This window comes from Mauremys reevesii, linkage group 7 (genome assembly GCF_016161935.1).
Source record: "Mauremys reevesii isolate NIE-2019 linkage group 7, ASM1616193v1, whole genome shotgun sequence".
In the NCBI taxonomy this organism is placed as follows: Eukaryota; Metazoa; Chordata; order Testudines; family Geoemydidae; genus Mauremys; species Mauremys reevesii.
This window is the reverse complement of record NC_052629.1, coordinates 96,656,894-96,671,086: the sequence shown is the minus strand read 5'-3', so window position 1 is coordinate 96,671,086 and position 14,193 is coordinate 96,656,894. Positions and strand designations below refer to the sequence as shown.

Here is a 14,193-nt window from a genome sequence, read left to right as displayed (position 1 = left end):
TTGGGGGGTGACGGTACTCACCAGCCCCAGGCAGGGACCAGGATCCTGTCCGCTAGGCCCTACGCAGACGCTGAACAAAGCTGGTGCCTGCCCCAAAGAGCTTCCAGTGTAATCCAGCCTCCTGCAGAACAGTTCAGAGCAGCCTCCCAGCCATTCCTGCACCTAGCCCAGAATGGCTCTTGGAGCCGGAGCACACGGTTAAGCCCTTGGCCAATATTCAGGGTCCTGCCTCTGCTGTCTGCTCCTCCCACTCCAGCCTGAACCCCATCCCCTCCCCCGAGCCAGCAACTCATCCACTTTCAGGCCACATCACAGAGGGTGCCTGTGGGAGGGAAAGACCCCCATGTTCCAGTCCCCCACCCTGGGGCCCATATGTAAATGTCAGTTCAGCTCCAAGCAGTTTGGCTCAGTCCAAACCAGGTCACCGTTCAGGTCAGACCAGCACAGCCCTTACCCTGGGAAACAGGTATTTCTTTATCACAACTCGAGATGGATCCAGCTCGTGCTGTCTGTCCACCAGACCCATGACGCTGCCTATTGCCACGTGTCTGTCCAGCCCACTGGGTTTTTAGACCTTATTCATCTTCCCCATAGCGTGAGGTAGCTGGAATCAGAACTCCTGGCTTAGCTCCATTCTCTGACAACCTGAGAACAGATGTAAAGCCTAGCTCTGTACAGACCCTACTCTGACTGCTTCTAACTCATAGACGACTATGGGCATTCCCAGAGGACTTGAGATATTTAAAGGGATACTGCTCTTTTCCTTTGTGTGTCAGTAACAGTACAGAGGAATTAGATGGATTTGCTATTACTTAAGAGTCTTTAAATCAAGACTGGATATCTGTGAAATAAAAGTTATGCTCTAGCTCAACTGCCAGATCTGGGCTGGATGAAATTCCTTGGCCTGCGTGCTCATCTTCGCTGAGCTGTGAGACAATTGCCTAGAAATCTATGAAGTATTCAACAACAGAGAAAAGAGGGACGGAGGAACTGAGGGAAGAAAGACACCAGCCATTGAACCATGGTGGATCAGTTTTATTCCCTACATCATAGGGGATGACAGATCTTAGCTACAACAGAAAGCATCCAGGGGCTTCAGTTTGGTCATTAAGCAGGGCTGAACAATCATACACTACAGGAGAAGAGGGGCCCAGCCATTTCCAAGCCTGCTCTGATTGGGGGAGATGGAGGGAGAGGAGGAGTTCTAAGATCCCGATCTTCCTCCTCCTGGTGAGGAATATGGGGATTAGAGAGATGAGTCAGCAACAGAAGAGGAGAGCCAGCATGACCCCTAGGCAGCATCGATCAATGGCAGATCGGTTCACTGTCATCAGATGGGATGGGTTTCAGGAGTCAGACACGGAGCAGTTCTGAGATAACAACTCTGTCTGGTTGAGCCAGGGACGAGACCAGACCTGGAACTCACAGCGTAGTTTCTGCAGGGGGTAAAAACATCCCACAATTAGATAGTCACGAAACACAGTATGGCTGCTGTAATACCAGGATGAACTGGCTTATGCCCAGGTACATTGCAGCGCAAGAATCAGGCCCAAGGTTTTAGTGACAGTGACAGCACCCACTCACACAGTGCTGGTATGCAACTGCTGTATAGTCTATTGATGGGAACTCAATTTACAAATGTGATCCCAAACCAGCACCCATGCAAAGCTTCAGATAACCCCAACGCTGACAGCAGGGTAGCTTATGCCCCATACACCCAGTCTGTTAAAAGTGTCTCGTTTCCTATTTTACTTTCTCAAAGGGCACCATCAGGTTAAAAGGTTTGGGGCTTCTTTATTTAAGATTCCTTACCTGAGTCACTACTGATAGGGTGGGGTTTTCCCTTCCACAGAAGAGTTCAACTATTGGGCAAAACTATCCTACCCCAAAAATACTTCAGCCAAAAACTGAGCTATTTTGATTTCAATACAGCACTGCGGTGCTTTGCAAGAGTTGTAATTCAAGTGCCTCATCTCCCATTCCCCTCAATGGGTTGCACTCTCTGGCCAGACTCCATCTCTCAAGATTCACCTCTTAGCAAATCTGTGGCAGTGGTGCATCACTGGAGATGTAGGCTGGACAGGGAGCCTGGTTTACAGAGAATAATAGGAGCATCAAGTCCCCAAACGACAACACCTGAGAGGTGCTACAGAGCCATTCTGAATGGAAATATTTCAGTTTATGGCTGAAATATTGATATTTTCTGTGGCAAGAGGGCACTTTTTGCGCACGCGCGCACACCCACACACACCCACCCACATTGGAAAGTTGGGATTTTGACAAAACTAAATTTCTCATTGAATAAACAATTTCAGTGACCAGCCCATTATGAACATCTTAAACCATAAAGCTGCAATTTTCCAGAGAGCCTAAGGAAAATCTGATGTCTCGTTATCCTAACTGAGCCCCGACTTTTACTATTACCATTTCTCTCGGGGATGGTGAAAAGAAACTACTGTCATCAGTTTCACTTCTGTTTATGTTCTGGAGCAAGTCAATTTCACACTCTGGTTACATTCAGTTTCAGTGTTTGGATTGCTAGCCCCTCAGGGGCTTGTTTTAAATTAGAAACATTTTCATTATTTTAAACTACAATGAAGCTTTGAGACACTGTTAACACTAAACTTATTATGTATCCACTTTAAGACCGAGATACTCCCTAAGCTTATTTATATTACACTAACACCCATAGACCTTACCTGTGATCATGGCCCCACTGTGCCAGGTTCTGACAATCCCTACTCCACAGGACTTGCAATCCAAATAGACCAGGGGTTCTCAAAATGGGGGTCACGACCCCACAGGGGGTTGTGAGGTTATTACATGGGGGGTCATGAGCTGTCAGCCTCCACCCCAAACACCACTTTGCCTCCAGCATTTATAATGGTGTTAAATATATATTAAAAAAGTGTTTTTAATTTATAAGGGGGGGAGGGTCACACTCAGAGGCTTGCCATGTCCATGTGAAAGGGGTCACCAATACAAAAGTTTGAGAACCACTGAAATAGATGAAGGGTCGACAGAGGAAACTGAGGCACGGTGAAGGGGGAGGGACTTGCCTGAGGTGTTGTGCAGCACCCTGTACTCTAGGTTGTCCAAAGTAACCCAGTCCAACTAAAGGTGTTGCTTTCCAGATGTCTCAAGAAACTCCCTGTACACATCTGCAAAGCTATTGCATTATCCTCCTTCAAGTACCTCCTTCACGTTCTCCTCTACCATGATGCCCACACAAAAAATTCAACAGCCAGGCTGCTGATGTGCTGAGCCCACTGCCCAATTGCGTCTCATTGTTTCCTTCGGCTCCCTGGTCTATCTGCCAGCTCTTGTCTTATACCTAGATTGGAAGCTCTCTGGGGCTCATTTCTTTTGTTCTGTTTGTACAGCACCAAGCACAATGGGGTCCTGGCCCATGACTGGAGCTTGTAGATGCTGTGGTTATACAAATAAGTTCCATGCCAGGCAGCTACCCCTGACCTTGCAAGACAGAACTGAGCCCACACAAACTTGACACCTCAACTAGACGCTATGGAGTTTTCTCTGCTCACCCGTTGCTCTGACGCTGGCGGCAAGGGGCATGTGCTGATGTCCTTGTTTCCAAGGCCTGCCCCATTTTTCCGGCACTGTGTTGTCACCAGCTGTACGGTCAGGTAGTATTTTATGCCGGCCACCACCTGGAACAAGAGCAGAGATCCCAGAGTGAGGAAGATTCCGGTCATTTCCCACTTCCGATCAATAGCGGGAAATTGTGGAGCTGAAACTCTTGATTCCTCAAACTGCAATTGTTCTGTTTGCAGATGGCAGTGCTTGGAGGCCACAACTGAGATTGGGGGGCCCCCCTTCATCATGCCAACAACTGCACAGAAAGCCTTTCTTCCCTGCCACCACCTCCGACTGAGATCAGGACCCACCTTTGTGCCAGGCGCTGTGCAGAAACCATCCCCATACTGAGTTCGGGACCCCATTTGTGCCAAGCGCTGCACAGATTCCTCCCCACTGCCCTCCCATAAAAATCTACACTGCCCCCATGCCAGGCGCTGTGGCTGATCCAGAGCTCATTAAAATCAATGGAAGACTGTCCCAGACCCTTAGAGCTTAGACAATAGACAAAGGGTGGGAGAGGAAACTACAACACAGATCAGTAACAGAGCCAGGAATAAGACCTAGGTCTCCCGAGTCCCATTCCAGTGCACTCATCCATCACTGGATTTAGAGCACTATTTGGTCCTCAGAGTCAGCTGAAGAATAAAAAGCCAGATCCAGGAGCAGCAGCAGCACGGCCCTGGCCCACCCCCCATCCCCAGGTGCAGCAGCGACAGCTGGAACCCCCGCAGCACCAAAGATTTAGTTAGAGGTATTTTTAGTAAAAGTCATGGACAGGTCACTGGCAATAACCAAAAAGTCAGGGCCAGTGACCTGTCCTTGACATTTACTAAAAATACCTGTGCTTAAATTGTAGCCTTAACTATGACATCTCTTGATCTGTTTAAGAAACTAAACACATTGAGCTCATTAAGTCTCTCACCATCAGGCATTTTTTTTCCAGCACTCTGATCACTTCCTCTGATCATTTCTCTGGCTCTTCTCTACATCCTCTCCAATTTTTCCATGTCCCTTTGAAAGTGTGGCCCTCAGAACTGGATGGAGTGTTCTAGTATCGCTCCCTCCAATGCTGTATGCAGAAGTAAAATCCCCTCCCTGCTCCTACTCCCCTGTTTACTCACGTAAGGATCACACTGGGAGCTCATGCTGCGCTGCTTGTCCACTGTGACCCTAAATCCTGGTCAGGGTCACTGCTTTCCAGGATACAGTCCCCCAGTCCATAGGCACAGCCCGCACTTCTTGTCCCTAGATGTATAACTTTGCATTCGGCTGCATTACAATGCATTGTGTTGGAACAGGCCTGATTCCCCACCGATACAGATCATTCTGTAGGACTGCCCTGTCCTCAGCACTAGGTGCCACTCCACTAATCCTTCCTCATCCTCTGTGGATGGATGGAAGATATAGATTGTTATGGCCAGGTCCATCTGGCACCAGTGACAATAAAGAGCTGGAACTTTATAAAGAGGAGTCCAAGAAATGTGGCCCAGGGGACGGATCGCTGGGCTGGGAGTCAGGCCACTGGGTTCTAGTCCCCACTCTGCCACTGACCTTGGGCAAGTTCCTTCCTCTCTTTGTACTTCTACTTCCTCTCCCACCCTTTGTCTACTTCAGTTAGAAGTTCTTCAGGGCAGGGGCTGTCTCTCACTCTGTGTCTGTGCATCACATGCTACAACCAGGGCACCCAAACTCAGCAGGGAGGGGGCTGTCTTGGCGAAGGCTTCTAGGTGTTACTGTAATACCCATAATAATTGCCTACTTAGCCCAGATCTCCCCTAGAAAGTGCCTGGTGAGATCACGACAGTCCCAGATCAGCTCAATCATCATGGCATAGGTTAGACTTTCCATAGACAAGTGGCCGTTGAAATACAGAATAGGTGGAAACGGTGGAAAGAGAGGGTGTACCAAGGAAATAACACTAGGAGGATACAAGAGCCACGATGCAAGCAGCAACCTGTTGTTCCAGCTTATGTCCCTAGTACAGCTCTTCCCTTCCGGTGGAGCAGGTAGATGCTAGGGACCCCAACCACAAGTAGATGGTTTACATCCACTTGCTGATATGCAGCATGCACCTGTATCTATGCCACCTTTTTATATGGCCCCAAATTCCACTGCATGCACTAATATGGGGAAGCTCAGCACCAAAACTGACCGTTCACTCAGTAAGGAATTTCTCACACTGATGAAGCAAGGGAACCCTGGACTTTAAGGCCAGAAGGGACCATCCCGATCATCTCTGACCTTCTGTACATCGCAGGCCTGATCATCTCCCCCAGCCATTTCTACACCCTCTGGTTGAGCGGCAGCATGTCTTGTAGGAAGACATCCTGTGTTGGTTTAAAAAACTCCAAGGGACAGAGAATCCACCCCATCCCTACGTCAGCTGGTCCAATGGTTAATCCCCCTCCCTGTTAAAAATGTGCACCTTATTTCTAGTCTCAATTTGTCCAGCTTCAGCTCCCAGCTGTTGGGTCTCATTCTGGTTTTGTCTGCTGGATTAAAAGGTCTGCTATCAACAATCTCCTCCCCATGGAGGTACTTGCAGACCGTGATCAAATCTCCTATTCACCTTCTCCTAGAGAAACTAAATACTGGGTTTTCCAGCCCTCAAATCACTTTTGTGGCTCTTCTGAGTTCTCTCCAATCATCGACACCCTTTGAAAGGGAAGACACCTGAAACAGACAGTACCCAGTAGTGTCAAGTATCAGAGGGGTAGCCGTGTTAGTCTGGTTCTGTAGAAGCAGCAAAGAATCCTGTGGCACCTTATAGACTAACAGATGTTTTGCAGCATGAGCTTTCGTGGGTGATCTTGCATCCGAAGAAGTGGGTATTCACCCACGAAAGCTCATGCTGCAAAACATCTGTTAGTCTATAAGGTGCCACAGGATTCTTTGCTGCTTACCCAGTAGTGGTCTCACTGACACCGTAGACAGAGGTAATAGCATTGCCCTACACCTGCTTGCTTACTCCTCTGCTTTAATGTCCAAGGATCACATTAGCCGTTAGCTACAGCATCGCACTGGGAGCTCACGTTCCTACACCCCCTGCAAGTCCTTTTCAGTGTCACTGTGTTCCAGGAATCCAGACCCTCAGTTGTTCTTGTAGCTCTTCACTGAGCCCTCCTGAGTTCCTCCTCTCAGCCCTCTAAGAAACCAATGGTTGCTGAATCAGACCAGCAGGTCCAGTGTCACAGGCTAAGGAGAAAAGGTGAAGAAAGCACAGAGACGATCCCAACAAGAACCTTGGATTTTGTCCCCATACTGCAAGTCTTAGCTCAGAGCAAGCCTTGGACAAAAGGCATCTCAGAAGCCCAGAGTAACCATTATAAAAGACTGGTTCTTCAGAGCCTTATGCACTAGAGAGCTGTAAACAACATTCCGTGGGGAACAACATTCTATTGTGAGGTCACATCGGTCTAGTACAAGATGGCTACAACCGATCTTGGTGAAAACCAGCTTCCAAGAGCAAGAGGGCACAGGTTCAGCATACACAAGTTCACAAAAAGAGACTGAGGACTGGCACTGTTCTTGCTAGACCTGAGAAGAAAAAGAAGAGACAGGATGGAAGGATACAACCATGACGACTGAGATAGAGAAAGGAGATGGGGAACTTCCCACTCCTACAAGCCCTCCCACCAATCTTGGTCGGGAACCCACACAGCACCCGACATGACAGGGGGCCTCACCTCAATCTCAGCTGAGGTTTCTAGGCACTAGTGTAACACCAATAATAACTGTCTGACTTAGCCCTGATCTCCCCTAGAAGGCACACAATGAGATCAGACAGTCCTAGACCAGAGCCATCATCATACATACCTTCTTCCTCCAACACAATTAGATTTTCATGTACACAACCAGGAGTTGACACACTATGAGCTAAACCAGAGTGGGTAGAGGCAGAGGGAAGCAAGTGCATGGGACCCTGACCGTCAGATCCCAGCCAGGGTCCCACACAGCACCCAGCATGATAGGGAAGCCCCCCTCACGCCTGATCCCAGACAAGGTCTTGCACAGCATCAGCAGGAGAGCACCCACCCACCCACACAATCCCAGACAGGGTCCCACTCAGCACCCACCAGATGGGGAGCCCCCACAAAACTCCTGTTGCATTGGGTGCTTGCAGCAGTGGTGGAAGAGAACCAGTGGCAGTGCGAGTGAGCCTGCCTGGCCAAGCGAGTAGGAGAGAAGCAGGGCAGGCTGTGGGCCTGGGCAGACATGGTGCTTGGGTAATGCTGGGAAGGGACAATGCCCTGGCTGCAGAGCAGCATTCTTGAGGTTTGGGTACAGCAATAATAACCCTACCAGCCAATACTGACTTCCCTCCCTCCTGTCCTGTGTTACACCCTAAACATGGGAGGCAAGTATTTCTGCAGTCAGGAGGCCTGGAGACAATTATTTTATTTTAGCTGAGAGCTGACACTCTGGTGCCTGGATACCACCTTCTTCACGCCCTTCTGCATGGTGATCCAAACAGTCCCATGCTGCCTACTCGTATCGGGAAGGGTTTCTCCACAGCCACGGGGGTTAGAGATGTAATTCAAGGGGAGCTGAGATTGTGGGCTCAGATACAGGGTCGCACATGTACAAAACAGTGGCACAGGGAAGTGGGTGCCACCGTGGTCTGCCCCCCAGGCATCCTGCTTGCTTACACTCCTCTTTGCCAGGTTTTCTGCACAGGCAATGGGCAACAGCTGGGTTTTGTTACAGGAAGCTGAGACATTGGGGCTCAGAGGGAGGAGGACATGGGCACTTGCAGGGTCCAGGGCTCCTCCAGCGGTTACCCAGACTGGCAGGACACTCGGCTGTCACGGAAGAAGTTGGCACGAATCCTAGGCTACCCCCGCCCAGGACCAGCTGTGTGGGAGGAAGCAAAAGCTGCTCTCACAGGACACTTCCGTCCCCTGCAACCTGCCACCCCATAACCAACATCCTTGCCCCCCACCAGGCCACAGGGGCCTCCCAGCCCCCCACACCTCTGCCCCCCATCGGGCCCAGCCCCTAACCCCCACCGGGCTGGGGGGCTTCCCCTACTCCTCCAGAGTCCAGTCCCTACCCCCTGCCTATACCCAGCTCCGTCCCCCACCGCACAGACCCCTGTCAGCTCCAGGGCTCCCCGAGGGGACCCAAACTCCACCCCGAATCCATCCCTATCCCGGCTCCAACCCGGACACCTGCACCCCCGGCTGCGGCGCTGCCCCCCAGCTGGCTCCAGCCCCGGCCCTACTGACCTGGCTGCGGGCCCGCAGCACCTGCTCCGCCCGGCAGTAGTGCAGGCTGTTGCTGCCCTGGTTATAGGCCTCCACCGCGAACCGCACGGCCGCCTGCACCCCAGGATCCGAGATCGGCACGTCCTGCAGCCCCCCGGCCAGGTGCTCCCCGCGCAGCCCCGGCCCCGCCAGGAGCAGCAGCCACAGCGCAGCCAGCCACACACCCGCTCCAGAGCTCGGCATTGCTGCGACTGCAAGGCCTGAGCACCGCCCCCAGGAGAGCCCCGCTAGCCCCGCCTCCCCAGCTAGCCCCGCCTCCCCTGCTGGCCCCGCCCGCGGGATCCCCACCTGCCCTGTATAGAGTGAGGATTCCTTCCCTCCGATCTGCCCCTAGCGCTTGGGAAAAGCTCCCCCTACACTCCCCCGTGCCCTCCTTCAGCCTTGTCCTCCTAGGGTGACCAGACAGCAAGTGTGAAAAGTCGGGACAGGGTGTGGAAGGTAATAGGCACCTGCATAAGACAAAGCCCCGAATATCGGGACTGTCCCTATAAAATTGGGACATCTGGTCACCCCACCTCATGTCTCCCCCTTTCTGCGACACTGTAATGTTATGACTGTAATATAATATCTCATTGAAAGGTGACAGGGCTAGAAAGAATTAATTAACTCACAGACTGACCTGACCCATGGCTGAACTTTAGAGACTGGTTAGGAAGATATGTAAATGCATAGAGCTTTGAAATGCAAGTCTGAAGTGTTGGAGATAGAAGGGTAGATGTTTGCTCAGGTCTTGTGATGTAAGCAAACAAGCCTTGTCTATTGCCATAGCTTTGATTCAAAGATCAAAAAAGTAGTATTAACATTTAGGAAGAAACTTGAGTGAAATAGTATTATTGTCTATATGTCTCTTTGAAGGTTGTTGTAACCTGTATCTGAACTGTTTAATGGATAAATTATCCTGTACTAATTGCCATGATGTTTAGGAGAAGGAAAATTAAGCTGATTGTTTTCTCAGGCCAAAAGGCTGCAGGAAATGTATAAAAACTCTGGGACATGACCCTACTTCATTTCAGATCTGCTTTGGGTTTCAAGAGGGGGAAACCTTAAGCCAGGGGTAGGCAACCTATGGCACCCGTGCCAAAGGTGGCACGTGAGCTGATTTTCAGTGACACTCACACTGCCCAGGTCCTGACCACTGGTCCGGGGGGGCTCTGCATTTTAATTTAATTTTAAATGAAGCTTCTTAAACATTTTAAAAACCGTATTTACTTTACATACAACAATAGTTTAGTTACATATTATAGACTCATAGAAAGAGACCTTCTAAAAATGTTAAAATGTATGACTGGCACGCGAAACCTTAAATTAGAGTGAACAAATGAAGACTCGGCACAGCACTTCTGAAAGGTTGCCGACCCATGCCTTAAGCCATAAGGATCGAGATCCCCAGTCACTGACTGGAATCACCCTGAATATGGACATTGGTCTTTAACCTATGGACTGTATCTAAAAGGACTTTTGGCAACTACAAGCTCATCTCTGCTATGTATCTGAACCTCAAGAACTGAATTCAAGTCTGTATGTATATTGATCTTTTAACCAACACTCTCTCTCTTTTCTTTTTTAATAACTTTTAGTTTAGTTAATAAGAACTGGCTATAAGCATGTATTTTGGGTAAGATCTAAGTTATAATTGGACCTGGGTATGTGCCTGATCCTTTGGGGTTGGAAGAAACTTTTCTTTTATATGATGAGATAAGATTTTAAGTAATCATCATCATATGTTTGACATGTGTGTCTGGATGGAGGCCTGAGGCTGGGTACTTTAAGGGAACTGCATTATTTGGACTTCTGAGTAACCAGTGAGGTACTATAGAAGCTGTTTTGGTAAATCGAAGTATTGGAATATCCACCAGTGTTTGGGGTTTGTTTGCCCAGTTCTGTTTGCAGTTCACTCTGATTGAGCGACCTCAGCTGGCTCCCACAGGCATTGCTAGCATGGTCTCAGAGGTGTAGTCATGCTAGGATCCACAGAACCAGGTCAATTAAGCTTTGGGTCAGAACCCCACGCTATCCAAATTTGAATTTTGGTACACCTCTACCCTGATATAACGCTGTCCTCGGGAGCCAAAAAATCTTACTGCGTTATAGGTGAAACCGTGTTATATCGAACTTGCTTTGATCCTCTGGAGTGCGCAGCCCTGTGCCCCCCCCCCCCCAGAGCACTGCTTTACCGTGTTATATCCAAATTCGTGTTATATCGGGTCACGTTATATCAGGGTAGAGGTGTAGTAAGAGTTTGGCTGGTTAAAGAGCAGTTGCAATGGGTGAGCAAAGAGCATATGAGGGCCTTGACAAAAAAGTCCTGGAAGATTTGTGTTCAGAAAAGGGGATAAACTTTTAAAAGAAAGCTACATATCAAGAACTGAGAGATCTGTTAATGGCCAGTGATCAGGAGGCAGGAGCACAGCGCTTACCTGGTACTACAGAAACTGCTGAAGCAATTAGAATGAAAAAGGCAGCAAATAAACTGCAATTTGATCATGAACAGAAACTAGCAGACATTCGATTGCTGGAAAAGCAAAAAATAGCTGAATTAGAAAGAGGAGCTGAGAGAGAAGAAAGAGCTTGTAAGGGGCATCTGGAGCTGCTGAGGATCAAGCTCGACAGATGGAACAGGAGACGGCCAAACTTCATCTCCAAGTAATGGAAGAACGGAGAAAGTCATCCCCACCTGGTATTCCACTTCCCCACCGCCATGAGAAAAACTGGGAAAGGATGTGTCCCATTTACAATGATACTGAGGATATAGAGGAGTTTTTGGCTTTGAATGTCTCTGCATTGTCACAGACACCTACAACATCCTTGGGCTACCAGCGCTGAAGTTATGGGGGAAAAGCAGGGGTAGGGTGACCAGATGTCCCAATTTTATAGAGACAGTCCAGATTTTGGGGTATTTTTCTTATATAGCTCCTATTAGCCTCCCCCTCTGCCCCACTGTCCTGATTTTTCGAACTTGCTGTCTGGTCACCCTAAGCAGGGGTGGGGGCCTTAATGAATGTGGGCAGGGCTGGAGGCAGCAAGGAGCAAGGTACCAGCACACCCCTTAGCTGGGTGCTGAGCTGGCATCCTCCTCCCTGCCAAGCTCAGCTGCAGCATGACTGGCTCCTTCCCTCTGCTCTTACACACTCCCCAGTCATCTGCCTGCCTTGACCCCCTACCTGTTACCCCAACTCCTCCTCTCTGCCCTTAGCCATCCCACCTTCAGAATATTACACAGGAACAAAACTTGATGACCTTGAGGACTGGAGTAATAGAAATGGGAATTTCCACTGCAAGCTCATCAGTTGGAAATGACAGAGGACATCACAGGATGACTGTGATGATGTGTATTAGTCAATCACAGGATAACTACGAGTCACCAATGTGATGCAGCTGTGAAAAAAGGAAAATACATCCCTAGAGTGTATTAGGCAAGAGATTTCCAGTGGAGATAGGGAAGTATTAATGCCATTGGACCAGGCACTGGGAAGAGCTCATCTGGAATACTGTGTGTCACTCTGGTCACCTATGACCAAGAGAAAGGAATCCAAACTGGCCCAGCCCAGCTGCAGAGAAGGGCACTCAGGCTGATCAGAGGAATGGAGAACTGATCTTATGAGAGGAGACTGAAAAAGCTGGGTTTGTTTAGCCTAGAAAGGCTTTGTGAGATCTGTCAGTTAACCAGTTCTTAATCCATTTCATGTGTGCTTTATTGATACTGTATAGTGCTAATGTTTTAATCAGACTGTCATGGTATAAAGTCAAACACTTCACATGAGTCTAAGTACATTCCATCTACACAATTACCTCTATCAACCAAATGTACAATCTCCTCAACGAATGAAATCAGCTTGGACGAGACCTATTTCCTACAGATAACCCTTCTGCCAGGTGTCACCATCCCAAAGGGCTGGGTTTAATTATCCAGGGCTTCCTTCTGAAATCTTGAACAACACTGGCTCAAACCTTCACCCAGAAACCCAGGAAAGTTACCACCCCTGGGAACCCTTAGGACTCCCCCATATAAGCTCCAAGTGTAGGGTTTAAAACAAAGAGAAAAGGTTTTTTTTGGGGGGGTCACACAAGAAACTTGGGAAAGCCAGGAATTAGTGAATCAACCCCATCTGTTAGGTAAGACTCCCCACCTTCAGGTGCCTTAACTTCAGTCCTCTCACGGTTGTGAGTGGTTAATGAGGTAATGCTGTCTAGCATTAGTCGCTTCCACTGCTCCCCATGGTTGTCCGGAGTTGGCAGAGATCAAGCTTCAGGCAGGTCTTTCTCCAGCCCTCAAAGGAAAGGCTGTCTGGGATGCACCAGTGATTATTGCAGCTTTGGCTCAGCTGGGAGAGAAGACATACCAGACGTGCAAATAAGGCCTGGCCCATTCAGGCATTCCCTCTCTCTCACCAACAGATGGCAGCAGAGAGCCAGGAGATTTCTAACCATCGGGAATTGTCAAGCAGCTGTGTCTGGTCCCCTCTTCTCCCTGTTCGCCACATCAAGGGTTAATAGAAATGCAGAACTGGAAGGGCCCTCATTAGGTGATCCAGTCCTGTCCCTTGCACTAAGGCAGGATTAAGTATTATCTACCCCATCCCTGACAGATGTTTATATAGCCTGTTCTTAAAAACCTCCAATGATGGAGATTCCACACCCTCCCTTGGTAATTAGTTCCAGTGCTTAACTACTCCTACAATTAGGAAGTTTTTCCTAATGTCCAACCTAAACCTCCCTTACTGCAATTTAACCCCATTTCTCCTTGTCCTGTCCTCAGTGAATAAGGAGAACAATCTTCTCACCCTCCTCTTTATAACAACCTTTTACACGCTATCATATCCCTCCTCAGTCTTCTCTTCTCCAGGCTAAACAAACTCACTTTTTAAAAATATTTCCTCATAGCTCATATACTCTAGACTGCTAATCATTTTTGTTGCTCTCCTCTGGACTTTCTCCAATTTGTCCACATTTTTTTTCTAAAGTGCAGTGCCCAGAACGGGACACAGTTCTCCAGCTGAGGCCTTATCAATGCTGAGTAGAGTGGAAGCATTACTTCTCCTGTCTTGGTTACAACACCCCTGCTAATACATCCTACAATGATATTTGCTTTTGCAACAAAATTACATTGTTGCCTCATATTTAGTTTGTGATCCATTATAACGGCAGATTCTTTTCTGCAGTGCTCCTTCCTAGCCAGTCATTTCCCATTTTGTATTTGTGCAATTCATTTATTCCTTCCTAAGCATAGCATGTTGCATTTGTTCATATTGAATTTCATCCTATTTATTTCAGACCATTTCTCCAGTTTGTCAAGATAATTTTGAAATTCTAATCTTGTCCTCCAAAG

The 14,193-nt window shown here is 48.5% G+C and overlaps 1 protein-coding gene across 1 annotated transcript; it reads right to left on the bottom strand.

Moving 5' to 3' along the window:
* Positions 1-1,014: 1,014 nt before the first annotated feature.
* Positions 1,015-9,088, bottom strand: LOC120369476 (cystatin-like). Its single transcript, XM_039482817.1, has 3 exons — positions 8,829-9,088; positions 3,546-3,671; positions 1,015-1,436 (listed from the first exon to the last, which is right to left on the bottom strand). Exons 1-3 carry the CDS (start codon positions 9,048-9,050, stop codon positions 1,347-1,349), a joined length of 438 nt encoding a protein of 145 aa, XP_039338751.1. The 5' UTR covers positions 9,051-9,088; the 3' UTR covers positions 1,015-1,346.
* Positions 9,089-14,193: the final 5,105 nt, after the last annotated feature.